General features: G+C 38.5%; 1 protein-coding gene across 3 annotated transcripts in view; it reads right to left on the bottom strand.

Annotated features, from left to right (window-relative positions):
• The window catches only part of LOC123520510 (5'-3' exonuclease PLD3-like), a 42,234-nt gene extending 15,438 nt beyond the window's left edge, over nucleotides 1-26,796 (bottom strand). Inside the window, exons 1-9 of one of the 3 annotated variants that reach the window (XM_045282845.1) lie at nucleotides 26,636-26,760; nucleotides 26,321-26,369; nucleotides 25,409-25,473; nucleotides 23,995-24,204; nucleotides 8,567-8,787; nucleotides 4,854-4,954; nucleotides 4,249-4,371; nucleotides 3,751-3,819; nucleotides 3,320-3,451 (exon numbers count right to left, since the gene is read on the bottom strand). In XM_045282845.1, coding sequence (XP_045138780.1) covers nucleotides 3,320-3,451; nucleotides 3,751-3,819; nucleotides 4,249-4,371; nucleotides 4,854-4,954; nucleotides 8,567-8,787; nucleotides 23,995-24,191 — 843 coding nt within the window. In that variant the 5' untranslated portion in view covers nucleotides 24,192-24,204; nucleotides 25,409-25,473; nucleotides 26,321-26,369; nucleotides 26,636-26,760. Of the gene's footprint in view, nucleotides 1-3,319; nucleotides 3,452-3,750; nucleotides 3,820-4,248; nucleotides 4,372-4,853; nucleotides 4,955-8,566; nucleotides 8,788-23,994; nucleotides 24,205-25,408; nucleotides 25,474-26,320; nucleotides 26,370-26,629 lie in introns of all 3 variants that reach the window. The other 2 variants (XM_045282838.1, XM_045282828.1) reach the window with 2 other exon arrangements.
• Between the last annotated feature and the right edge of the window lie 249 nt (nucleotides 26,797-27,045).

The raw sequence follows: 27,045 nt of genomic DNA, 5'->3' as shown, positions 1-27,045 counted from the left end.
GTTAAATGAGTAGATGGTAGTAAAATGAAACCTTCGTTGTAGCGAAATTTCATTGTGTGAACCTTCGTTAAACGGGGGTTGCCTGTATACACTCGCGAGATATTCTTATACCCAACAGATTTCTACAAAATTATCAACTCACACAGAAATTATTGTCTTCAGAATTAATTGTTCATTTATAGAGTCAATAACTAAAAATGGCAGCTTCCATTGAAAAACAAATGTTCAAAATAATTATGTGCAAAAAATCTGGCAAAAAAGGCTTTTTTCCAATAAGTAAAATATTAATCATGGGCTACCTGCTGTAAATAGCTCTTTTTGTTATACCTTAAAAAAAAAAAAAGAAAAAAAAAAGCTCATCAGAAGGGCAGAGGGCAAAGGGACAGGTGTTAAAGGTGTCTAACTGTGCACACCCCTGCATACTCCCTCCACATGCCCTGTGTGGTTGAGAGTGACTATCGGGGTAGATATTAATCAAAACAAACCAATTATTTTCCCCTCTTCACTTCCTACTGGCCGAGTGACCTCTGATTGGCCTGGCCAGCATCTCTGACTTAGAAAAAAAAGTCAGAATGCCCCAGCAGTTTGGAGAGAGAGAGAGAGAGAGAGAGAGAGAGAGAGAGAGAGAGAGAGAGAGAGAGAGAGAGAGAGAGAGAGAGAGAGAGAGAGAGAGAGAGAGAGAGAGAGAGAGAAATGCAGACCAGCAGGCCAATCCTAGGATGGCAATTCAGGAATACTCTCAGTTCTTCCCGTGGCCAGTCTGGGCCTGACCATATGCAAGCACACACAAAACACAGACACATCTAAGCATACACAAACACATGCAAAACACACAAACATACACAAAAACATCTAAATATACCCATACATAAAAAAAAAAATCCAAAAGACACACACAGCAAACCCTAATCCTTTCTGCTTATGTTGTTACCCTATCTTCTCCGTTGGGCTTCTCCAATCAATCCCATTTCTGTACCTTGTCCTATTTCTCCAATTCCTCCTCAAGATCACCCCCAAGGGGGAGGTACCTTTGGCATTTTGCCTTTGCCAGTTGGCGGGACCTGAGGAGGTATTATGCTGATTTTCCCTGGAATGATAACTGTTTCTGTGTCAGAGACCCATCTCTGTGTGCTGAATGCATAACAGAGGTGATAGTGTCTAGCATGGAGGCGTACATCCCTCATTGTTTTTTCTCAACCTAAACCTTCTAAACCTTGGTTAAACACAGCCTGTTCTTGTGCTACACATGAAGAGAGATTGCCCACAAAAGGTACTTGAACCTTCCATCTGAATCTGAAGCATTTTATATTTCTGCCTGGAATCATGCCAAGTCTGTTCTTCAACTTGACACACACTCTTTCATAAATAGAAAATGTCAGAAACTTTCAAACTCCAACTCCCCTCATGACTTCTGGCATCTGGCCAAAAACATCTTCATCAACTTTACTTCTTTATCTTTCCCTCCTTTATTTCATCCTTATGGCACCACTGCCACCTCATCTGTTTCTAAAGCTAAACTCTTCTCTCAAACCTTTGCTAACAACTCCATCTTGGATGATTCTAGGCTTGTCCCTCCCTCCGACTAATTCATGTCTTTAATAAAAATTCTTCATAATGATGTTTTCCATGCCCTTGCTGGCCTAAACCCTTGGAAGGCTTATGGACCTGATGGGATCCCTCCTATTGTTCTAAAAAAACTGTGCTTCTGTGCTTGCACCTTGCCTGGCCAAACTCTTTCAACTATGTCTACTGACTTCTACCTTTCCTTCTTGTTGGAAGTTTGCATACATTCAGCCTGTTCCTAAAAAGGGTAACCATTCTAATCCCTCAAACTACCACCCTATAGCTTTAATCTCTTGCTTATATAAAGTTTTTTAATCAATTCTCAATAAGATGATTCTTAAACATCTGTCACTTCACAATCTTATATCTGATCACCAGTATGGCTTCTGCCAAGGTTGCTCTACTGGTGATTTTCTGGCTTTCTTTACTGAGTCTTGGTGTCACATTAGACATATGAAAAGCTTTTGATAGAGTCTAACACAAAGTTTTGATTTTAAAACTGCCCTCCTACGGTTTCTATCCTTTTCTCTGCAACTTTATCTCAAGTTTCCTTTCCGATCATTCTATTGCAGCCGTGGTAGACGGCCACTGCTCTTCTCCTAAATCTATTAACAGTGGTGTTCCTCAGAGTTCTGTCTTATCACCTACTCTCTTTCTATTTTTCATTAATGACCTTCTTAACCAAATGTTTTGCCCTATCCACTCCTATGCTGATGATACCATCATCATCTTTCCATGTCCTTTCAGAGACGACCAACCCTTCAGGAAGTAAACAGATCACGCAGGGATGCCACAGAACACCTGACTTCTGATCTTTCTAAGATTTCTGATTGGGACAGAGAAAACTTAGTAGTTTTCAATGCCTCAAAAATGCAATTTCTCCATCTATCAACTGGACACAACCTTCCAGACAACTATTCCCTTCTTCAATGACACTCAACTGTCTCCCTCTTCCACACTGAACATCCTCGGTATATCCTATACTCATAATCTTAACTGGAAACTTCACATCTCATCTCTTGCTAAAACAGCTATGAAGTTAGGCATTCTGCAACGTCTCCACCAGTTTTTCTCACCCGTCCAACTGTCAACTCTGTACAAGGGCCTTATCCGTCCTTGTATGGAGTACTCTTTGCATATTTGTGGGGGGGGGTTAGACACATACAGCTTTATTAGATAGGGTGGAATCAAAACCTTTTCATCTCATCAACTCCCCTCCTCTGACTGACTGTCTTCAGCCTCTTTCTCACCGATGAAATGTTGCATCCCTTTCTATCTTTCACCGCTATTTTCATGCAAACTGTTCTACTGATCTTGCTAACTGTATGCCTCCCCTCTTCCTGTGGAGCTTCCTGCACAAGGCTTTCATCTTCCTCTCATCCCTATTCTGTCCAACCCTCTAATACAAGAGTTAACCAGTACTCTGAATCATTCATACCTTTCACTGGTAAACTCTGGAACTCCCTACCTGCTCCTGTATTTCCATCTTCTTACTACTTGACTTCTTTTAAGAGAGAGGTGTCAAGGCATTTATCCCTGGCTTTTGAATGACTCTTTTGGACCTTGTAAGGGAACCTGCAGTTCCAGTGGGCCTTTCTTTTTTCTAACATTCTGTTATCCTTGGTAGCCTTCCCTCTTGCATAAAAAATAAATAGATAAATAAATAAATTAATTAATAAATAAAAACAAAACACACAGACACAAACTCAAATACTCCTTCACACCTTAAGGCAACCTCACCTAACCTAATACTTACAGACAGGTAGGTGGACACAGGGACCCCATTGAGTGACAGCTTCAATTGATGGTTCAAGTTATAGGTGGTGTGGAGAGGGGCAGGCCAGGAAGAGGGGATAACTGCCCCCTTCTCCCCTAACTGCCAGTACACCTATTGGGAAGGTAGTAGTAGTAGTAGTAGTAGTAGTAGTAGTAGTAGTAGTAGTAGTAGTAGTAGTAGTAGTAGTATCAATAATAAGATATAATAATAACAATAAGAATAAGTATAATAACAATAAATACGTATAATAATAACAATAACCACAGTAGGACTAAGAATAAGATCAACAACACCAACAATAACAACAACAACAACAACAACAACAACAACAATAATAGTAATAACAATAATAATAATAATAATAATAATAATAATAATAATAATAATAATAAAATACATCATAGCCTCACCTCAAATATTTTCTTCATATCCAAAGCAAGAGAAGAGCAATTGTAGATGACTATTCCAACCTCCTTCACCTGAAATATTATTATTATTATTATTAATATTATTATTATTATTATTATTATTATTAGTAGTAGTAGTAGTAGTGGCAATAGCAGCAGTAGTAATAGTGCTAATAATGATAACGACCTTAGAACCAATTAAGAAAATGTACATACAATTCTAATTAAGTGCATATCTTATATATTGAAGACTGGCTGCACTTAAGATCATTCACATTCATATTTCCTTAAGAAAACAACATAATGGAAACAGAGAGAGAGAGAGAGAGAGAGAGAGAGAGAGAGAGAGAGAGAGAGAGAGAGAGAGAGAGAGAGAGAGAGAGAGAGAGAGAGAGAGAGAGAGAGAGAGAGAGAGAGAGAGAGAGAGAGAGAGAGAGAGAGAGAGAGAGAGAGAGAGAAGAATATATAACATTACCTGAGAGAGACTGAGGCTACTTTTACCTGAGTGAGAGAGCGCCAGTCCATATTAGCACTTCCCAGATAGATATGAGTGTCGTCCACCAGCCACATCTTGGTATGCAGCACCCCTCCTGACATGAGCCGCTGGAAGTCCAGATTGCGAACCTGCAACACACACACACACACACACACACACACACACACACACACACACACACACACACACACAGAGGTCTTCAGGTGGTGCAGGGAACATGACAAGAGTGACTAAGTGGGGGTCTGGTGGAGGTCTTCAACATGACAAGAGTGACTAAGTGGGGGTCTGGTGGAGGTCTTCAAGAGGTGCTGGGGAATGACAAGGGTGACTAAGTCTGGTGGAGGTCTTCAAGAGGTGCTGGGGAATGACAAGGGTGACTAAGTCAGGTCTTCAGAGGTGCTGGGGAATGACAAGGGTGACTAAGAGGGGGTCTAGTGGAGGTCTTCAAGAGGTGCAGGGGACATAACAATGGTGACTTAAAACAGCCACAAATCTACAAATATCCCTCAAGACAACACCTAAAAACATGAAAAAAAAAGGATAAAAATAAAAGTAAATATGATGAAATCTCAAATGACCTGCCCTCCTTGACCTGACCTTTGACACTGACCTTGGCAGCACCGAGGTCTGCGAGGATGGCACTGTCCTTCTGAGGTGAGATGTGAGAAGGTTGGTTTTGGGCAATTCTCATCTTCATGCCTTCCTTTAGACCTGCAAAGAGTGAAAGAATGTACAGTATGTATATGTGTTTAATAAATCTGTCTCTCATTCTCTCTGTCTTCATTTTACCCTCTATAACATTCACCTTGTCCTGTCCTCCTCCACACACTGTCTCCATGTCACACACACACATACAATCATCTGGTCATCTTATATGAAGAAACATGTGAAAAAGATGGAAAGGGTTCAAAGGCTAGCAACAAGAATGATACAAGGGTTCAAGGAGATAACTTACCAGGAGAGATTGAAAAGGTTGGAGTTGATCACATTGGAAGAGAGAAGAATGACGGGTGACATGATAACAATGTACAAAATAAAGAACAAAATTGACATACTGGACAGGGCTTTGATAAAAGGGTGTAGTCACCAGAGAAGACATGCAAAAAAACTAACAAAAGATATTTGTTTAAATGAAATGAAGAAATACAGTTTCCCTTATCATATTATTGACAAGTGGAACAAACTGAATAGTGATGCTGTAGATGCAGCGTGTATCAATCAGATGAAAGATATATGACAAGTGTGGACAAGGAGGCAGGACACAGAAAGCTTAGCTAAGTGCCCTGTAAGACAAATAGATAAATACAAATAGGCAAATACACACACACATTTACATTCTTAACCATCATAAGACAAACAGAATTAAACAAAACATCAGTAATAAGAAGAAAAGAAAACCTACACTTCCCACAGCTGGCCACATACACATCCAGAGCAAAGCCTCACAACACATCTAACCTCCTGTAACCAGACATGGGCATGATTATGAAAGATTATTATAATTTTATTTTGATTATGGTCTGGAATACTTTTTCGATCATGATTAAATTATGATTACTTGTTCTTTATTTTTTCTGATTATGATTTGATCGTGAATACTTGAGTTTTGCTGTTTTTAATTATGATTATTATTTTCTTTTTGTGCATGATTAGATTATGCTTCTAATCACATTTCACTGTGATTATTTATAAAAGAAACAATGATTAACTATGGTACAATGCCTAAATAGGTGGCAAATTTTATTTATTAGGTACACTTTTACATATCTTAGCACAGTCACATACAGGCAATCCCTGCTTAACGAAGGGGTTACGTTCCTAAAAAACCCTCGTTAAGTGAATTTTCGTTAAGCAAACCAATTATAACAAGTTTAACCCCTGACTTGAGCTTCCATTGAGAGTAAACAAAGCGAGAGTGCATCATAGTACAGTAAAAGGTTTAATGAAAGTAAAAATTATGAAGTTAAACATTTAAGCAGTTTAATTTAAGACTAAGTCATTATAATGTACACTAATGTATGTATGTAAGTAACTTTATAATGTTGATCTTAAATTTATGAAGGGAGGGAGAGTGGAGCGGGAAATAAGCTAGCCGGCAACCTGTGGAATGTAAACAAAGGGCGCATCATTGTACCGCATACAAAACTTATGTACCACATTTCCACAAGGCTTTCCATTTTATCCATTGCAGAGTCATGAGTTCAGGTGGTTCTTTTAGCTTGCAAGGAAGACATGATCTCACCCACCTTCTTAAAAGAGTCTGCTGACTTGAAAATGGTAGACAGTAGATGGAGTCAAGCCATGGTGGGAAGCAATGCTATTAGTTTTCTCGCCTCTCTCGTGTCTGTGAATAATATCCAGCTTCACTTCGAGAATAAGAGACTTCCTGGCCTTTTTAGCAATGCTAGGTGACATTGCAGGGCACTATGGTGGCATGTAGAGCGAGGGAAGACAAGCTGCTATTGATGCTGTTATTGTTTTGAACTAGGGGGAGTGAGTGGTGTGCGTTTTGTCCATGAGGCGCTGGTGTGTGATACGGCGGGGATTTCAAACTTGGAAAAAATTACCTGGATAAAATTTCGTTAAAGCAAGTTTAGTGTTCGTTAAACGAGCAGATGGTAGTAAAAGGAAACCTTCATTGTAGTGAAATGTCGTTGTGTGAACCTTCGTTAAGTGGGGGTTGCCTGTATAAAACTGTTTAAATCACATACTAACTAATGATGGAGTTTGGAAAGAGTGCTAAGAGAACAAAAGGTACTTATTACCAAGAAAATGAAGAAATTAATAAAAGGACAGAAGAAAAGGACCTGGGAATAACCATTTCTAACAACATGTCATTTGAAAAGCATATTAGCAAGATCACAGCAGAAACTTACAGTCTACTTAGAAATATCAGAGCAGCATTTACATATGTACATTGATGAAGATAAGATAAAGTTGATAACAAGAATGATACATCCACGTTTGGAGCATACAACATTAGTGGGGTCACCATCAGACATCAGGAAGCTGGAAAGAATCTAGAAGGCTGCAACAAAAATCCCTACATATCTAAGTGAATATAGTAATGAAGAGAGATTGGTAAAACTGGGATTAATTACACTGGAGGATAGGAGGGAGAGAAGTGATATGATAGAACTACAGAGGATACTTGAGGGGATAGAGAAGCTGGACAGAGATGATCTTGTCAAATTTGATACGAGCACCAGAGGACATGGAAGGAAACTGAAAATGAGTGATTGTAGAGGAGACATAAAGAAACACAACTTTCCTCACAGATGTATAGCAGTGTGGAACAAACTTGATGATGAAAAAGTGTGTGCAAAGACCATATATAAATTTAGGCAAAATTTTGATAGAAACAGATCAGGAGGCAGAACAGCATGAGCCTAGTGTGGCTCTTTTTCTGTATCTCACAACTAGGTAAATACAACTTGGTAAATACACACACAATGGTAGCCAGTTCCACGACTGATACTTAAAATAATATTATTTAGCCGTGGCTAGGCATTCTCCTTTCTTACACCAGCCTTGCTTATATTAGCAATATTACTATTATTCTTTAAGAGTTATCACAACAAAGAACTTGGTATAACTAAAAAGGTATCTAAATTTCAAAATTTTCAACTTAGATCTCTTCATTTAAAATAAAGTTTTCCTTCAGTACCAAAGCTCGTCGGCGACTTATGTTATGTTACTGAAATATATTGAAAGATATTGCAGCTGCTGTTTGAAATTTTTTTATCATTGGTTTTGGTGGGAGAAATAGTGGCCCATTTTGCACCACTGGTCCACTTTACCCAACCTTCTCCTATTATCAGGGTAGAAGCATGCAAGTAAAAGCATGAGATGGTACCAATGCTTTCAAAACATACTTTGACTTGAAAGTAAAGTGGTTCATGGAAATCACAACTAAATAATCACAATAATCACATTTTAATCATTGACTATTAAGAAAGATTTGATTATGATTATCATTGCAGAGTAAATTTTGAATATTTCATTATTACACAATTTTTATGCTTTTTGATTATGAATTTATAATGATTACATAATCGCATCCATGAATTATGATATTTTGACTAGTAATCATAATCACACCCATGTCTACCTGTAAACTAACCTAAACTCCCCTTACCTTTGAGAATCTAATCTAACCTAACCTAACATAACCTCCCCTAATGTAACCAAACCAAACTTTCCCTACCCTAACCAAAACCATTTTTATTGGAACCAAACCTTTCCTAAACAAACCAAACCAAACCTCATCAAACCTTCCCTAACCAAACCAAACCAAAGCTAACCTAATCTAATCTACCTTACCAGTCTCCTTAAGCCTTGCAAACACATCTTCACCAAGAGAGGCTGAGGGGAAAGGTTTGGGAGAGACATCTGAGTTCAGCAGTGTCCAGTAAAAGGCTGCAATGTCAACTGAGTGCTGTGCTGAGTTCAGGAGGCCGATCCAGGCACTGTGTGTGCTAGGGTTGGCTGGGCTGCCTTGTGGAAATGTCAAGTTTTCTGGGATGCTCTCCACTATTTCATATCTGTGGGTGAGTGAATAATCCTTGTGAGTTGTGGGTGTGTATGTGTGTGTGTCTGTCTATCTGTCAGTCTGTGTGTGTGTGTGTGTGTGTGTGTGTGTGTGTGTGTGTGTGTGTGTGTGTGTGTGTGTGTGTGTGTGTGTGTATTTATTTTATTTTATTTTATTTTATTTTTTTTTTTTTTTTACATTACAAGGGCACTGGCCAAGGGAAAACAAAGTGTTGGAAAAAAAAAATCCCGCTGGTTGCCAGGCCCTGTTGAGAGGAAAGTAGGAGAAAGAAAAAACAAAAAAATCTAAAAGGAGGGTCCAGTTAACGTAAGAGGTGTCTTGACACTCCTCTTTTGAAAGAGTTTAAGTCATAGGCAGGTGGAAATACAGACACAGGTAGAGAGTTCCAGAGTTTACCAGTGTAGGGAATGAAGGAGTGAAGATACTGGTTAACTCTTGCATTAGGAAGATGGACAGAATAGGGATGAGAAGAAGTAGAGAGTCTTGTGCAGCGAGGCCGCAGGAGGGGGGAAGGCAAGCAGTTAGCAAGTTCAGAAGAGCAGACAGCATGAAAACAGCGGTAGAAGACAGATAAAGATGCAACATTGCGGCGGTGACTTAAAGAATCAAGACAGTCAGTTAGAGGAGAAGAGTTGATAAGACGAAAAGCTTTAGATTCCACCTTGTTTAGTAAAGCTGTGTGTGTGGATCCCCAGACATGAGAGCCATACTCCATACACGGGCGGATAAGGCCCTGTACAGAGCAAGCAGCTGGGAGGAGAGAAAAATGGACGAAGACGCCACAGGACACCTAACTTCTTGGAAGCTGATTTAGCAAGAGTAGAGATGTGAAATTTCCAGTTTAGATTTTTAGTGAAGGATAGACCGAGTGTGTTTAATGTAGAGGAGAGGGAAGTTGAGTGTTATTGAAGAAGAGAGGATAGTTGTCTGGAAGGTTATGTCGAGTAGATAGTTGTAGAAATTGAGTTTTGAGGCATTGAACAAAACCAGGTTTTCTCTGCCCCAATCAGAAACAAGTGAAAGATCAGAAGTTAGGCGTCCTATAGCATCTCGCCTTGAGTCATTTAATTGTTGTTGGGTTGGGCGTCTGTTGAACGCTGTTGAATAATGCAGGTGGTATCATCAGCATAGGAGTGGATAGGGCATTGAGTCAGATTTAGGAGATCATTGATGAATAATAGAAAGAGAGTGGGTGATAGGACAGAACCCTGTGGAACACCACTGTTGATAGTTTTAGGGAAGAACAGTGACCGTCTACTACAGCAGCAATAGAACGATCGGAAAGGAAACTGGAGATGAAGGTACAGAGAGAAGGATAGAATCCGTAGGAGGGTAGTTTAGAAATTAAAGATTTGTGCCAGACTCTATCGAAGGCTTTCGATATGTCAAGGCCGACAGCAAAGGTTTCACCGAAGTCCCTAAAGAGGATGACCAAGATTCAGTTAGGAAAGTAAGAAGATCACCAGTAGATCTGCCTTTACGGAAACCATACTGGCAATCAGAGAGAAGGTTGTGAGCTGATAGATGCCTCATTATCTTCCTATTAAGGATAGACTCAAAGGCTTTAGAAAGGCAGGAAATCAAAGCTATAGGGCGGTAGTTAGAAGGATTGGAGTGGTCACCTTTTTTAGGGACAGGTTGAATGTGAGCAAACTTCCAGCAAGAAGGATAAATAGAAGTAGAGAGACACAGATGAAAGAGTTTGACCAGGCAGTGAGCGAGTTCGGAAGCACAGTTTTTGAGAACAACAGGAGGGACTCCATCCGGACCGTAAGCCTTCCGAGAATCAAGGCCAGAGTATTTACCTAGTTGTAGTTTTACAGGGCCTGGGCTTTATGCTCGTGTGGCCCCGTCTCCACATCTACACTTATCCAATTTTTCTTTAAAACTATGCACACTCGTTGCTGACAACACTTCCTCACTCAAACTGTTCCAAGCCTCAACACATCTTTGCGGGAAACTATATTTTTTAACATCTCTCAGACATCTTCCTTTCCTCAGTTTCTTACTATGCGATCTTGTGCTTCTAATGTCATATTCTTCTCTCAGGATTAGTTTCCCATTATCGACTTGATCCATTCCATTAATCAATTTATAAACTTGTATCAGATCCCCTCTCTCTCTTCTCTGTTCCATAGTTGGTAGATCCATAGCTTTTCGTCTCTCCTCATATGTCATCCCTTTAACCCTTATCTTCCGGTGATTAAACTATTTTCCAATATCCCATGACGGGTAAAAATGATAAACCTAGAAATTGTTAGAAGACTGTTTGAATACTAATAATTATTTTCTCTTTGTTATTCTGAATACAATGATGTACTTTCTAGCTCAATGTGACCTCTGAAAGTTTAGTTATTGCCTTATCAAGGATTCCTCCTCCACCCGCTGTGTGATCCGTCTTTCAGAAACAGCTCGGTGAGTGATGACACTGCGCAAACACACACACACACACACTCTCTCTCATCTTGGAAGAGCAATTGTACACTTCCAATAAGAGAGAGAGAGAGAGAGAGAGAGAGAGAGAGAGAGAGAGAGAGAGAGAGAGAGAGAGAGAGAGTATTCTTTCACCCCTTTTCATATCAAGTTTCAAGCAAATAACATGTAGGTATCATCTCTCTCTCTCTCTCTCTCTCTCTCACACACACACACACATGCCCCCTTGATCGTCTTCCCAGAACATGAGAGGCATGCTTGTGTCTCCATGAGCCACTCTGGGTTCTCAATAAAATGTTTGGAGTCTGTTCTTCATCACCACTATCTCTGTCTTCTCTCTGTTCTGAGAAAACAGGTGGATCCTCTGAATCATTTTCCGAGTCTTCACTACTGCTGTCTTCGCTTTCTTCAGTTTCTTCCTCATAATCACTGTCACTGTAGTCAGGCTCAGAAGCACTGCTAAATAAAAATTATCTTTCTTGTTCCATAGTGAGTTATGAACAGAGACATCCCTTCGCTCTTATCAGGGTGCTTTCGACACGGCGGGTCGCTGGGGTTGCCAAGTGTCACCCTCAGAATGGGAGAATGGCTTCGTTACCCCTAAATATACAGAGCTAGTGGCAACATTACGGGTGGAAAAAGAAGCCAGATACTTCCACTCGCCATCTGACTCGAGAAACTGCGTGTGGAGCTCAAACATGAGGTGCGAAAATTCTTGATTACGGGAACGATTGCTGTCGCTACGGACGCACTGATGCAATTGTTCATGTATGATTGCCGGAACATAAGGGTTAAATTCTAGAACCATTCTTGTAGCCATTTTTTGTACTCTCTCCAATTTCTTTGTGTTTCTTTTTATGGGGGGGGCCACACAACTCCTGCATATTCCAATCTGGGTCTTAATTTAGTACAGGCAACCCCCGCTTAATGAGGGGTTACGTTCCTAAAAACACTTCATTAAGCGAACCGATTATAACAAATTTAACCATTGACTTGAACTCCCATTGAGAGTAAGCATCATAGTACAGTGAAAGGTTTAATGAAAGTAAAAATTATGAAGTTAAACATTCAGGCAGTTTAATTTAAGTCATTATAATGTACACTAATGTATGTATGTACGTAACTTTATAATGTTGATGATCTTAAATTTATGAAGGGAGGGAGAGTGAAACAGGAAAGACACTAACTGCAACCTGTGGAATGTAAACAAAGTGCACATCATGGTACCGCATACAAAACTTATGTACCACATTTCCACAAGGCTTTCCATTTTATCCATTGTAGAGTCATGAGTTCAGGTGGTTCTTTTAGCTTGCAAGGAAGATACAGTCTCACCAGCCTTCTTAATAGAGTCTGCTGACTTGAAATAGTAAATACAGTATATGAAGTAAAGGTAGTGGCCAGCAATGCTATAGTTTTTTCGCCTCTCTCGTGTCTGCGAATAATATCCAGCTTCACTTCGAGAGTAAGAGACTTCCTGGTCTTCTTAGGAATGCTAGGCCACATTGCGGGGCGTTTTGGTGGTAAGTGGAGCGAGTGAAGACGAGCTCCTGCTGACGCTGTTATGGGAGTGAGTGGTGTGTGCTGTCCATGACAGGCTTGATCTTGATCTTGATCTTGATTCTACAAGTGTCCCAGGATTTCTCCTGAGGCAGGCCTTAGTATTTGTGGCTCCTGGTGTTTTCAAAAGCTTGCCGGCTTGCGTGGTACGGTGGGGCTTTCAAACTTGGAAAAAATTTCCTGGATAAAACTTTGTTAAAGTGAGTTTGGTGTTCATTAAACGAGCAGATGGTAGTAAAATGAAATCTTCGTTGTAGCAAAACTTCGTTGTGTGAACCTTCGTTAAACAGGAGTTTCCTGTACTTAACAATTTCTTCATTATTTCTTTGTCCATGTAGTGAAATGCTAATCCAATATTCCTTAGCAAATTATATGTCTCTGAAAAATCTATCAATATGGCTTACCGGTTGATTGTTTTCTTCCATCATCACTCCCAAGTCCTTTTCCTTTTTTACTTTTTTCTAGTTCTACTCCATCTCCCATCTTATGGATTCCCACTGGTCGTCTTTCACTCTTTCCCATTTCCATGACATGGCTTTTGTCCACAATGAATTTCAACTCCCAATCTTTACTCCATTTCCAGATCTTGTTTAAGTCTTCCTGCAGTATTTCACAATCCCCTTTTTACTTTATGACTGCACAGTTTCGCATCGTCCGCAAACAGATTTATGTAGCTGTTCACTCCCTCTGGCATGTCGTATATATATATATGAGAAAAAGTATCGGTGCCAATACTGACCTCTGTGGCACTCCGCTGTCTACTGCTTTCCACTTGGACTTCATATCTTTCACTACCGTCCTTATTTCTCTCCACCTCAAATAATTTTCCATCCATCTCAATGTGCTTCCTTTCAAGCCACCCTTCTCCTCTAACTTCCATAATAATCTTTCATGTGGCACTTTATCAAATGCCTTTTTTAAATCTAAATAAATACAGTCAATCCATCCCTTTCTCTCTTGTACTTTATCAACTATTCTAAAGTAGAAACCCAATAAATTTGTTACACATGACCGACCTTTTCTAAAATCAAATTGGCTATTTGATAATAATTTGTTATCTTCAAGAAACTCAATCCATTGTTTTTTTATTACTCTTTCACACATCTTGCATATTATACTAGTTAGTGATACCAGTCTGTAATTTAAAGGTTCTTCCTTCCTTCCGCTCTAATATATGGGAGCCACCTCAGCTCTTTTCCATTCTACTGGTACTGTTCCATTTTCTATTGAGCATTTTATGATGTTGTATATAGGACTTGCTGGTTCTTCTCTACATTCTTTTAATATTCTGCCTGAGACTTCATCCGGTCCCATTGCCTTCTTCTCATCTAATTCCATCATCAACTCCTTTATTTCAAGCTTGGTTACTTTAATCTCTTTCATATGGACAGTCTCTCTATTACCCTGTGGTCTTTCAAATTTGGATTCCTTAGTAAAGACCTCCTGAAATTTACTATTTAACAGTTCTGCCATACATTTTGGGTCTTCCACCATTCTGTTCTCTCCTTTTAACCTTTCTATTGTTTCTTTTTGTCTTATTTTTCCATTTATGAATCTGTAGAACAATTTCGGTTGTTCCTTACATTTTTCGACAATGTCCTTTTCATAGTTCCTTTCCTCTTCCTTCCTCACCTTAGCATATTCATTTCTCACTGCCTTGAAGTTTTCCTTATTTTCTGGATTTCTGTTTCTTCTCCACCTTTTCCATGTTCCATCTCTTTTCTCCTTTGTCCTAGCACATCTTAAGTAATTCTTCATCCATCTCAATGTGCTTCCTTTTAAGCCACCCTTCTCCTCTAACTTCCATAGTAATCTTTCATGTGGCACTTTATCAAAAGCCTTTTTTAGATCTAAATAAATACAGTCAACCCATCCCTCTCTCTCTTGTACTTTATCAACTATTCTAGAGTAGAAACTCAATAAATTTGTCACACATGACCGACCTTTTCTAAAATCAAATTGGCTATTTGATAATATTTTGTTGTCTTCAAGAAACTCAATCCATTGCTTCTTTATTACTTTTTCACACATCTTGCATATTACACTAGTTAGTGATACCGGCCTGTAATTTAAAGGTTCTTCCTTCCGCTCTTATATATGAGAACCACCTCAGCTCTTTTCACTCCACTGGCACTGTTCCATTTTCTATTGAGCATTTTATGATGTTGTATATAGGACTTGCTAGTTCTTCCCTACATTCTTTCAGTATTCTGCCTGAGACTTCATCCGGTCCCATTGCCTTTTCCTCATCCAATTCCGTCATCAACTTTTTTATTTCAAGCTTGGTTACTTTAATCTCTTTCATATAGACAGTCTCTCTATTACCCTGTGGTCTTTCAAATTTGGATTCCTTAGTAAAGACCTCATGAAATTTACTATTTAACAGTTCTGCTATACTCTTTGGGTCTTCCACCATTCCGTTTTCTCCTTTTAACCTTTCTATTGTTTCTTTTTGTCTTATTTTTCCATTTATGAATCTGTAGAACAATTTTGGTTGTTCCTTACATTTTCGACAATGTCCTTTTCATAGTTCTTTTCTTCTTCCTTTCTCACCTTAGCATATTCATTTCTTGCTGTTTTGAAGTTTTCCTTATTTTCTGGATTTCTGTTTCTTCTCCACCTTTTCCATGCTCCATCTCTTTTCTCCTTTGCCCTAGCACATCTTGCATTAAACCAATCTTTCTTTCCTTCTTCTTTAGGTCTATATTTCGAACATATTCCTGACCCCAGTTTTGTATATTTCCAAAAATAAGTTATATTTCTCTTGAACCGTTAATGAGTTTTCCATCTCCTCCCAGTTTACGTTTTAAAATAGTTCTTGAGATTCTCAATATCAGCCTTTCTGTAATTTAATCGGTCTCCTTTGTATGATTCATCTCTATCTTCCTTTCCTTCTTCTATATCCATTTCTAATATTACATGGTCACTCTTTCCCAATGGGCACTTGTATCTTATATCATCGTTAATTGGTATATCCCTTGTAAAACTAGGTCTAATCTTGCCGGCTCATCGTTTCCTCTGAATCTTGTGTTTTCCTTTACTCTTTGGACCATCAAATTATCTATCATTAGGTTCAGGAATCTATCTCCCAGGCATCTTCCCCATACCACTTTCATAATTTTCCCAGTCTACCTCCTTACAGTTGAAATCTCCTACCAATATCACTTTTCTCCTTTCCTTAATGATTCTTGTAAGACTCCTTATTGTGTCATCTATCATGTCTCTATATTCTTGGTTAGTCCATGAGTTTGTTTTTGGTGGCACATATGTTCCAATGATTGTTAACTCCTTTTGTTAATATGCATCTTAACATACAGTATTTCTGATTTTCCTTCCCAAACTCCACTTGATTTACCACTATCTCCTTCCTTAACATCATCATGACTCCTCCTCCTCCTTTACCCACTCTGTCTCTCCTCCATATATTATACCTTTTATCTATGTCTATTTTTATTGCCTCATTTAACTTTGTTTCCACCAGGCATACAATATCTGGTTCTTCTTTCTTTATGTAATGTCTTAATTCTAATTTACTAGATAAAATCCCATCTATGTTTGTATACATCATTTTTAATCTCTTGTTCTTATCATTTTTAGTTAAACTTGCTCCATTCTTTTCTCTTCTTTCTCTTTTATATACCATTTCCTTATCCTGTCTCCTATAATTCTCCAAAAATGCCTTCTTCTCCTCCTCTGACCTTTCATTATTTTTTCTCTTGCTTCTGCCACCAGTTCATTGTGTCTCTTCCTTTCCTCCTCGTTTCTATTTTTCTTTATATATATATCTTTGCAACCTTCTGTTTCTCTGAGTTTTGTTTTTCTATATAGTACTTCTGCTGCTGCTTGTGATTTTAGTAATATCTTAATTGGTCTCACTGTTCCTTCTTGATATGGTCCCATTCTATGGATTTCTTCTACTTCCTCTTCTAAGTTCTGTCTATCCTCGTCATTCAGATGTTTTAGTAGGTCTTTTACTGATTTCATTTCGTCTTTTTCCCTTCTTGGTCTATATTTAAAATTTTTTTCTTTCAGTCCAATAATAATTACACTCTTCTTTTTTTCCGCAATTTCTCTTACTAAATTTTCTTTTTTTTCTTGAGGACTCCTATCATTTTGCTTGTCATATTTTCATCTCTTTCTTTTAACTGTTCTTGAAATACTTCTTGAAATGATTCCTTGTCTTTCTTATCTTGGATTCTCCATGCTTGTACTTCTTTTTTAATCACGTCTTGTACTCTTTCTTCTTCTTTGTTAACTAGATCTTTCAGCTTCTCTTTTTCTTTCTCGGCTTTACCGAGTCCTTCTTCCATCAATTTCTTGTAGTTTGCTACTTCCACTTTTAATTCTTCATTTTCAGTTCTTAGCCTAGTTTCGTTTTCTTCCACTATTTTTATCCTTTCTTTCAATTTCTGGAGCTCTTTATCCTGTTCTTCATTCTTTTTCATTCCCATACTCTCCTTTATCAATTTATCTAATTTACGTTCGATAGTCAAGACTCTATGAAATAGTGAAGTTTGCGCTGTATCAAAGCCTTCAAATTTTCTTTCTCCCTCACCAACATTGTCATCATCAGCTTTCATTCTTTCCCTTGTCACATACCTGCATTTAGATGGAATATCTTTCTCACTCATTATTATTTAACACTGTATTCATGAAAAAAAAAAAATGAGTCCACACTTTTCACCCAGGCCACTGTAAACCCAAACAAAGGTAGTGTGTGTGTGTGTGTGTGTGTGTGTGTGTGTGTGTGTTCACCTAGTTGTATTGTATGGGATTTGAGCGAGATCATAGTGTCCTGTATTCATACCTCCATTTATCCAATTTTTCTTTAAAGTTATTCACATTATTAAATGCATTCCACTTCTCCACTGTTCTATGTGGAAAACTGTATTTTCTTATATCCTTCACACACTGCCTCATCCTGATCTTCTTTACATGTCCTCTTGTCCTTCCAGCTTCTTCGGTCACCAGCACTAGGTCTTCCTTGTTTATCTTTTCAATCCCATTTACTATACAATACATTGTTATTAGGTCTCCTTGTTCTCTTCTATCTTGTAAGGTTGGCAGTTCCATTTCCTTCAGCCTTTCTTCACACGTTACAGTCTTTAGTTCCGGCACCATCTTTGAAGCTACCTTCTGGATCTGTTCTAATCTTCCTACATCCTTTTTCAAGCTTGGAGACCAAACCACTGCTGCATATTCCAACTTTGGATGTATCATGCTCGTAATAATTATTTTCATATCTTTGCCCAAGTACTGAAATACCACTCTAATATTAGTCGACATTTTATATGCTGATCCAAAAATCTTACTCATATGTTTTTCAGGGTTCAGATTTTCTTGTATAACTACTCCCAGATCTTTTTCCTCTTTAGTCTTCATTATTTGTTCCTTTCCCATTACATACAGTAAGTCCTCAATATACAGTATACATGCGTTCCTGAAAACCTTACCGCAAATCGAATTTACCGTACACCGAACCCATTATAACATGTAAAAATAAGGAATGCGTTCCAACACGTCTAAAGTCACCCCTACACAAATGAAAATACACAAAAATAATCATTAAAAAAAAAATGTAAAGTACTGCACAAAAGAAATAAAAAAAAAAGTTTTTATTTACCTTTCAATCGCCATGTATTCTATCAGATGATGTCCCTCCCGAGGCTAAGGGACAGTAGGGATTTCAGCTCTTACTCATCTTCTGCTGAGTGGGCAGACGAGGATAAGACGCTGTCATCTGCACTGTCGGAAGCAGATGTGGAAGGGCCAGCTGTAGAAGGGTCAGCACATTTCAATGGTTTGAAGAAAGAGAGTATTGAGGAAGGGCCAGCTGTAGAACTGTCGGCAGCGGATGTGGAAGAGCCAGCTCTAGCAGGTTCGGCAGGTGTGACAGGGATGGCATGTCTGACTGGCTTGAAGAATGAGTAGATGGAGGACTGTTTGGTTTTCCTTGTTTTTTTATCATAGACTTCTTGATAGATCCAGACACTTTTCTCCACATCATGAGCCACTTTGCTACTCCTGGCAGGATCTGGGTCACATTCCTTCAGGGTTTCCAGAGCTTTTTCGATACTACCGAGACATTCTCTAAGAGTTTTGATGTCCAGGCCACGCACAGGTTCTTCTTCCTTGTCCCCCTCTTTTTCTGCCTCCTGTGATGCCTTGTCTAGCTTTATAAGTTCATCATTTGAGAGAGAGATTCAGCATGGCTTTCCAAAAAGATCTTGAACATCATCATCATCATCAACTTCATCAAAGCCAGCCCTATGGCACAGATTTACTATGTAATTTTTTATTGCACCGATGTTGTCTTCAGCGAAGCCTGGGAAGTCATGCACACTTTCTGGCCATACTTTATTCCACACCAAGTTCATGGTAGATGTCTTCACTTTTGATGTTATCTTGGGCGTGCTTGATGTTATACGACTTCCACCATTCTCTGATAGTGGGCTTGCCAGGCCCATCTGTGCCCTTTATCAGTTGCTGCATGGTTCCCCGCTGGTATTAGGCTTTAAATGTTTGCCATGATTATCATGAATATATTTGTGCTTACAGTAGACCCTTTAATATTCCATTCATTTATGTAATTATTAATGTATGTAAGTAATATGTAATGCAGTAAAAAAAAAAAGGGGGGGGAGGGAAAGAGATAACTATAACTAGCTCCAAGGGTGGTCAAGTTAAAGTCAGTACTGTGAGTGGCAGGAAGGTGTGGCGTGGATGACGTCATCACCCCTGCTCCCCTGTACTGGACCCTCTCGGATGACATGAGCAGATACCATATCTGTGAAATTTTCTTACTGAGTATCGAATTGAAGGTAGTAATTTCCAAATACCGTAACTTACAATTTACCAGATAAAGAACTACTGTATAACAAGGACTTACTGTAGTTCCATACCAGTCTCTTACTCTTTCCTATTTCCATTATGTGACATTTCTTGGCAATTCAACTCTAACCTGTATTTCTTATTCCACTGATAAATTTTGTTTATATCTTCCTCCAGCTGCAAACAGTCTTCTCAGGTTTGGTAACTCCTAGCAATTCTGCATCATCAGCAAAAAAGTTAATATAACTGGTTACCCCATTCCGCATGTCATTTACATAAACTTGCTTTTTTGAGTTTCTTCCAAGCTTTATCTTTTTCTCTTTTAGCTTTTATACATCTGCCATTGTACCAAGCAAGTACAGGCAAGCCCCGTTTAACGAAGGTTCACACAACGAAATTTCGCTACAACGAAGGTTTCATTTTACTACCATCTGCTCATTTAAAGAACACCAAACTCGCTTTAACGAAGTTTTATCCAGATAATTTTTTTCCAGATTTGAAAGCCTCACCATATCACGCAAGCTGACAGGCTTTTGAATACACCAGGAGCTGCTGGTACTAAGGCCTGCCTCAGGAAAAATCCTGTGACACCTATAGAATAAAGATCAAGCCTCTCATGGACAACACGTGCAACACTCACTCCCCAGTCAAAACATAACAGTGTCAGCAGCAGCTTGTCTTCCCTAGCTCAACTTACAACCAAAACGCCCTGCAATTGGCCTAGTGTTCGTAAGAAGACCAGGAAGTCTCTTACTCTCCAAGTGAAGCTAGATATTATTCACAGACATGAGAGAGGCCAGAAAACTATAGCAGTGCTAGCCACCATCTTGACTCCATATTATACTGTCTCTATTTTCAAGTCAGCAGACTCTATTAAGAAGGCTGGTGAGACCGTATCTTCCTTGCAAGCTAAAAGAACCACCTGAACTCGTGACTCTACAATGGATAAAATGGAGAGCCTTGTGGAAATGTGGTACATAAGTTTTGTATGCAGTACAATGATGCGCACTTTGTTTACATTCCACAGGTTGCCGGTCAATGTCTTTCCCGTTTCACTCTTCCTCCCTTCATAAAGTTAAGATCATCAACATTATAAAGTTACTTCAATAAATACTTTAATGTACATTATAATGACTTAAATTAAACTACCTAAATGTTTAACTTCATAATTTTTACTTTCATTAAACATTTTACTGTACTATGATGCACTCTCGCTTTGCTTACTCTCAATGGAAGTTCAAATCAGGGGTTAAGCTTGTTATAGTCGGTTCGCTTAATGAAGTTTCGCTTAACGAAGTGTTTTTTAAGAACGTAACCCCTTCGTTAAACGGTGGTTGCCTGTATAATTTTTTTACTCTATAGATAGTTATGTATTTCTTCACTCCATCCTTATATTTCTGTAGGAATATTTCACATTTCACTGTACAGGCAATCCCCACTTAACGAAAGGGTTACATTCCTAAAAAAACCTTCGTTAAGTGAAATTTTGTTAAGCGAACCAATTATAACAAGTTTAACCCCTGACTTGAACTTCCATTGAGAGTAAACAGCAAGAGTGCATCATAGTACAGTGAAAGGTTTAATGAAAGTAAAAATTATGAAGTTAAACTTTTAGGCAGTTTAATCTAAGTCATTATAATGTACACTAATGTATGTATGTATATAACTTTATAATGTTGATGATCTTAAATTTATGAAGGGAGGGAGAGTGAAATGGGAAATACACTAACTAGCAACCTGTAGAATGTAAACAAAGGGCGCATCATTGTATGACATACAAAACTTATGTACCACATTTCCACAAAGCTTTTCATTTTATCCTTGTAGAGTCATGAGTTCAGGTGTTTCTTTTAGCTTGCAAGGAAGGTACGGTCTCACCAGCCTTCTTAATAGAGTCTGCTGACTTGAAAATAGTAGAGTCAGTAGATGGAGTCAAGATGGTGGCGAGCAATGCTATTATTTTTCTCGCCTCTCGTGTCTTTGAATAACATCCAGCTTCACTTCGAGAGTAAGAGACTTCCTGGTCTTCTTAGCGACACTAGGGGACATTGCAGGGCGTTTTGGTGGTAAGTTGAGAGAGGGGAGACGAGCTGCTGCTGACGCTGTTATCGTTTTGAAGAGGGAGGAGTGAGTGGTGCGCGTGTTCTCCAAGAGAGGTGCTGGTGTATTGAAAAGCCTGTTGGCTTTTGTGATACGGTGGGGCTTTCAAACTTGGAAAAAATTACGTGGATAAAACTTTGTTAAAGCGAGTTTGGTGTTCGTTAAATGAGCAGATGGTAGTAAAATGAAACCTTCGTTGTAGTGAAATTTCGTTGTGTGAACCTTCGTTAACCCGCTAAGACCGATGGCCGCAAAATTCGCACCCTCCCATTACCGCAATTATCATAAAAAAATCAACTCTTATAAATTACTCTGGAAAAAAATCTGCTGTTAGTAGACATGACAATGCATCATCCTACAAGTTTTTATTGCTCTACTCACTATGGTTGTCTCAGAATAATAACCGATAATTGGAGAAGATTGTGGTAGCGGCAACTCGGGGGAGGTGCTTTTATGTGTATTCTTACATAATGTAAGGCACTGCTCATGTTTTTATGTGTTTTCACATGTTTTTCGTGTTTTCACTCATATTGGCTGATTATAGTTACGTATGTTTTATCAAGCGTGGGTGACGATGTTGTCACAATAGCGGGTCGGGATCTACCTCCAACCTGTGCACTTTGCGTCTTGTCCCGCCTTGTCTATCACTTTTATCACTAAACTTTAGCTTCCTCTTAGCACCAGTAGCCATAGTTGTAAATAATAGTTCCTTAAATAAGTAAATACGTAAATAATTATCACCGCGACATGACGCTCACGCACCTCACAGAAATTTGCGGGAGACTAGCTGGCTAGAGCGGTGTGCTTCCTGGGAGCCGACAGTACTACCATAGGCCTACGTCATGACCAAATATAGCAGCGCTACCAATGCTAGCGCGGTTTTTATTAGCGCTCAAAGTAGCTGCCCCATTTAAGGACTGTCGGAAGTGTGCAATGCAGCCCTATTTAAGGCCTGTCGGACTTTACGGGTTAAGCGGGGTTTGCCTGTATTTTACTTAAATCTATTTAATCATAAAACCTTATACAGTGATTATACATTTAATCTCTCTCTTTCTCTCCCTCCCCCTTTCATGCGATACGTAACACTCACCCTCTTCTGCCCTCTTTGATCATATCCAAAGTTTCACTTTTTCACTGATGGTCATCATCTTCCTCTTCCTCTTGGGCTTACTAGAGGAAGCTTTTGCAGGGGCACAGCGCTTAGGCGAGTTACTACTTAAACAAAAAAAAGTTATCGCGAACACAACACTAAGATACAGTATGCAAGACAGTCAACAGCATGGATGAGACTGAGAGACTGGCGAGATACAACAAGGGAAGATGTTGGGTGAGGCTGCAATGATGTGCAGCCAATCAGCTCACGGGATAAATCCACTCGTGATCTCAGTGGTCAATCTCGTGCTGGGAACGAATCACACCCCTTGTATGAGTGCCTGTGGGTATGTACATGTTCGTATATGTATACGAACAATACATATACAGTACTTTACATACATAGTAACGTACATTGTCATCATTATTACACACCAAATTACCGAATTACTGTACGTACAGTATTTGTTAGTGACGACACAGACCCCTTGATATAGAGAAAAATCCGCGAACATATCTATGAGTATGTATAAAACCTGCAAAACAGTGAGGCCATGAAAGTCGAACCGCAAAATAGCGAGGGAACACTGTATTACATGGATTATCTAGAATAACGCAATGTCAAGATGCTTCGCTGGTATGGCAAGTCTGAAGAGTGATGAGATTCTGTGAGATGTTTGTTTGGGCTGCCATACTTGTCATCAGAGCTGATTGCAGCACAAAGGTGCCTCACCTCTGGGGACAGCTAGTGATGCATGATAAACATCTTCAGGAAGGTCAGCATATGTCGTCTTGCTGTCAGTTAGACACCGTTACTATAGCAATGACGGTCCTTTGTTTATTCCTGCTGAGAGGTGCACAAAAGCGTTCGCATAGGATACGAGCTGCAGGGTGATGTACCAAGTTGCTTTCTCAAACACAGCCCTTCTAGGAACAGATTAATCTATTTTATATTCATTCCTATGGGAAAATGGTCTTGGTTTACTGTGAAACCTTGAATAGTATAGAGTTTAGTTCAGTATTCATGTTCACTTTATGCAATTTTTACATCACATGGAACATATCCCTTGCATGAATCAAAAAATCTCTGTAATAAATCAAGTTACACTACTAATTTTGCATAACATAACATAAAAGAAAGAAGCAAAAGAGTAAAATCTAAACCATACACACACACACACACCTGCATTGGTTCCCTATTGCTGTGTCATCAGTGTGGCGAGAGAAGGAATCATCAAGCAGCGCCATCACCACAATCAATAGGGAGAGGGTGACAATGATGGTGATGGGGACACAGGATGGCCGTACCCATTCCCACAGCCCTGCCCTGCCTCTGCCCCGGCCACCAGCACCACCACCACCACGCTCCCCTCTCCCCATCACGCCATTGTACCTGAAGAGATGGGGTTGTAAGATTCTGATTTGGGGAAAGTAGTGATGGGTGTTGTGTGTAGGAGGAAATAGGTGGTATAAAAGTGTGGTTAGAGTTACTGTACATTAATAGGGAAAAGAATAAAACTAAGAGTAATTATGTTTGGTAAATTTATAATTGAGGGTAGAAATGAGAAAACAGATAAAAAGGAGAGATTAATGATTCAGGTAAATAAGTAAGTGGCACAGATAATTAGAAAAAATTTATGATTGATGCTAAATAGTGAAAAGAAGGTGGATACGGAAAAAATCATGACTGAGAGTATATAGCTAGGTGAAGAAAAATAGATGATAGGGGAAATCATGATTTAAGATATATTAATGGGAAATATAAAAAAATCAAAATATATAGATAAATAAGAAATACATCATTGAAAACAAGAAAATGAAAAAAAGCATGAGTATATGTAAAAAGAATTGGAAAAAAAAGACAATAAGACATCATTAAATAAAAAAAACTATCCAAAAAAACTTAATCTAACAAACTTGACCTAAACCTAACCAAACACCCTATCTATTCATCACAACACATCACATGTAATACTGACCAAAAATAATAACAACACAGATAACCCAGCCACTCTCAGGGAGTATCCTCAGTTTGCTCCCAGACTGTAGGATGTTTATGCAATAAGGTGTGCAATATCTGTATTTATTTATTTAAGTATTTGTAGTCTTGTTATGTGTACTGTCTATTTATATATTTTTGATACTTTAAGTCTTTGCTCAAGGGGTGGGTGGCAAGGTCCATCCTCCTCCTTTGTTGTATTTCATTATTAATGCAACAATAAATGTATCAGTCAATCAATCAATCAGATAACAACACTTAATTATGGATGCAGTGAATTAATCAAGTTGTCAATTATTTTGCTTTCAGACAATAGGATAAAAAAATAAAATAATGAGAATAATAATGTTAAATGATATCATTATAGCTCATTTTTCTTGTTACTGATAAAGGTAAAAGTCATACTACTAATAACAACAAAAATAGGTAATAACAAATGACAGAAATAATAGAAAAAAAACAACAATAAAAAATTATATCAAGAGTATTCAGTTTTGTAGTTAATAAAAAAAGACAAAAGTCATAATAAAAATAACAGGTAATAACAATAATAACACCACAATTCCACCACCACCACCACCACCACAACAACACTCACCGTAAGTCCCACAGCTCAAGTTCATACTCTCCAAAATCCAGTTTGCCATTTCCCTCCACAACTGTCTGGGGATCAAGAAGGGCCAGCATTACTCTCTCTCTCTCTCTCTCTAAAGAAACAAACAGCACACATGAATTTAAATAAGAAATACAAAAACCTGGGATTAAAAAGATCATTCATTATATAAACTTGCCTTAATACTGTAAAAATTTAAATGAATGAATACATAATGATTAAAATAAAGAAAAAGATATACCCATGTGAATGGGTTGGTACAAATGGTCTGAGAGAGAGAGAGAGAGAGAGAGAGAGAGAGAGAGAGAGAGAGAGAGAGAGAGAGAGAGAGAGAATGCAAATAGTATGTATATCAATGGAAGCTTGAATATTAACTAGTGTCAAAGATTGAGTTAATTTCTTCATCTTAGTCACAGTACTACTACTACTACTGCTACCACTATTACTTCTGTTGATACTATACTACTACTACTGCTACATACTATTACTACTACTACTGTTGCTGCTACTATTATTACTGTTGCTACTACCACTACTGATACTACTATTAGTGCTGCTGCTGCTACTACTACTACTACTACTACTATCACAGCTGCATCTTAAATAAATGAAAAAAAAAAAAAACATCCTGTCTGATAACACATCCCACAAACATCCGGTATATGAACTCAAGTGTAAAATATTTAATGTTTTTTTATTATATTTAAGTGTATGTACCTCTTTACTCCAGCCTTTCGTTAAGTGTATCCTACTGCACCTTATATTGTTAAGTGTATCTTACTGCACTCTAATTGTTCAGTGTACCTCCTTACTGTATCTTTATTGCTAAGTATATTTCATTATTGCACCCTAATTGTTAAGTGTACCTCTTTACTGCACCAGTATTGTTAAGTGTACCTCATTACTTCACCACCATTGTTAAGTGTTCCTCCTCATTGCACCGTCTCTAATAAAGAAAACATACAGATAACAGGTATAACTTAAATTGACAGACCGTGTTCATTTTATTTCCTAACTCTCTGCCCAATTTTAGAGTCAGTTCTTACTTTATTTTCTCACTCATTAATTTAAACTAGCACATAGAAAAATAACAATAGATAAAAGGCAAATAACAAACATGAAACTACCTATTGGCTCATTCGGTGGATTTATCATTTCCCGTTACATATGAAGTGTGTTACTTTCTTATTACATCATGTATTTTACCTCTACCTCATCCTGCAGCTTCTTCTTCCCTGGCTTGCTGGTGAGTGTGGTGTATTTCATGGCAGACAATCAGATTCACTAACAACCAGCACCCCACAAGCCCACTGTTGCGTTCATATGTCCGCTACACTCAAGTCACGAGCGGTAGGAAGTAAACAAAGACCACTCCCTCTCTCTCTCTCTCGTTTTCTTTTCACAACGGTGCACTGATGTTGTTTTTGCAACTTCCTTTTCTCAATAATAAGATGAATTTGCATATATTTCCTGGCTCTTTTATCCATTATATTATTTTCTGTAGGGAAAGTGTCTTCACTATTCTCACGCATTTCCCGACACATTGGTTTATAGACGAGTGGAGAGTGAACAAACTCGAGCGTGCCGAGTCGAGCGCACTAGAGCCAGGTCGAGCGTCAAAA

Source organism: Portunus trituberculatus, chromosome 7, assembly GCF_017591435.1.
Source record: "Portunus trituberculatus isolate SZX2019 chromosome 7, ASM1759143v1, whole genome shotgun sequence".
In the NCBI taxonomy this organism is placed as follows: Eukaryota; Metazoa; Arthropoda; class Malacostraca; order Decapoda; family Portunidae; genus Portunus; species Portunus trituberculatus.
Note: the sequence above shows the minus strand (reverse complement) of the source record. Positions and strands in the feature narration are given on the sequence as shown.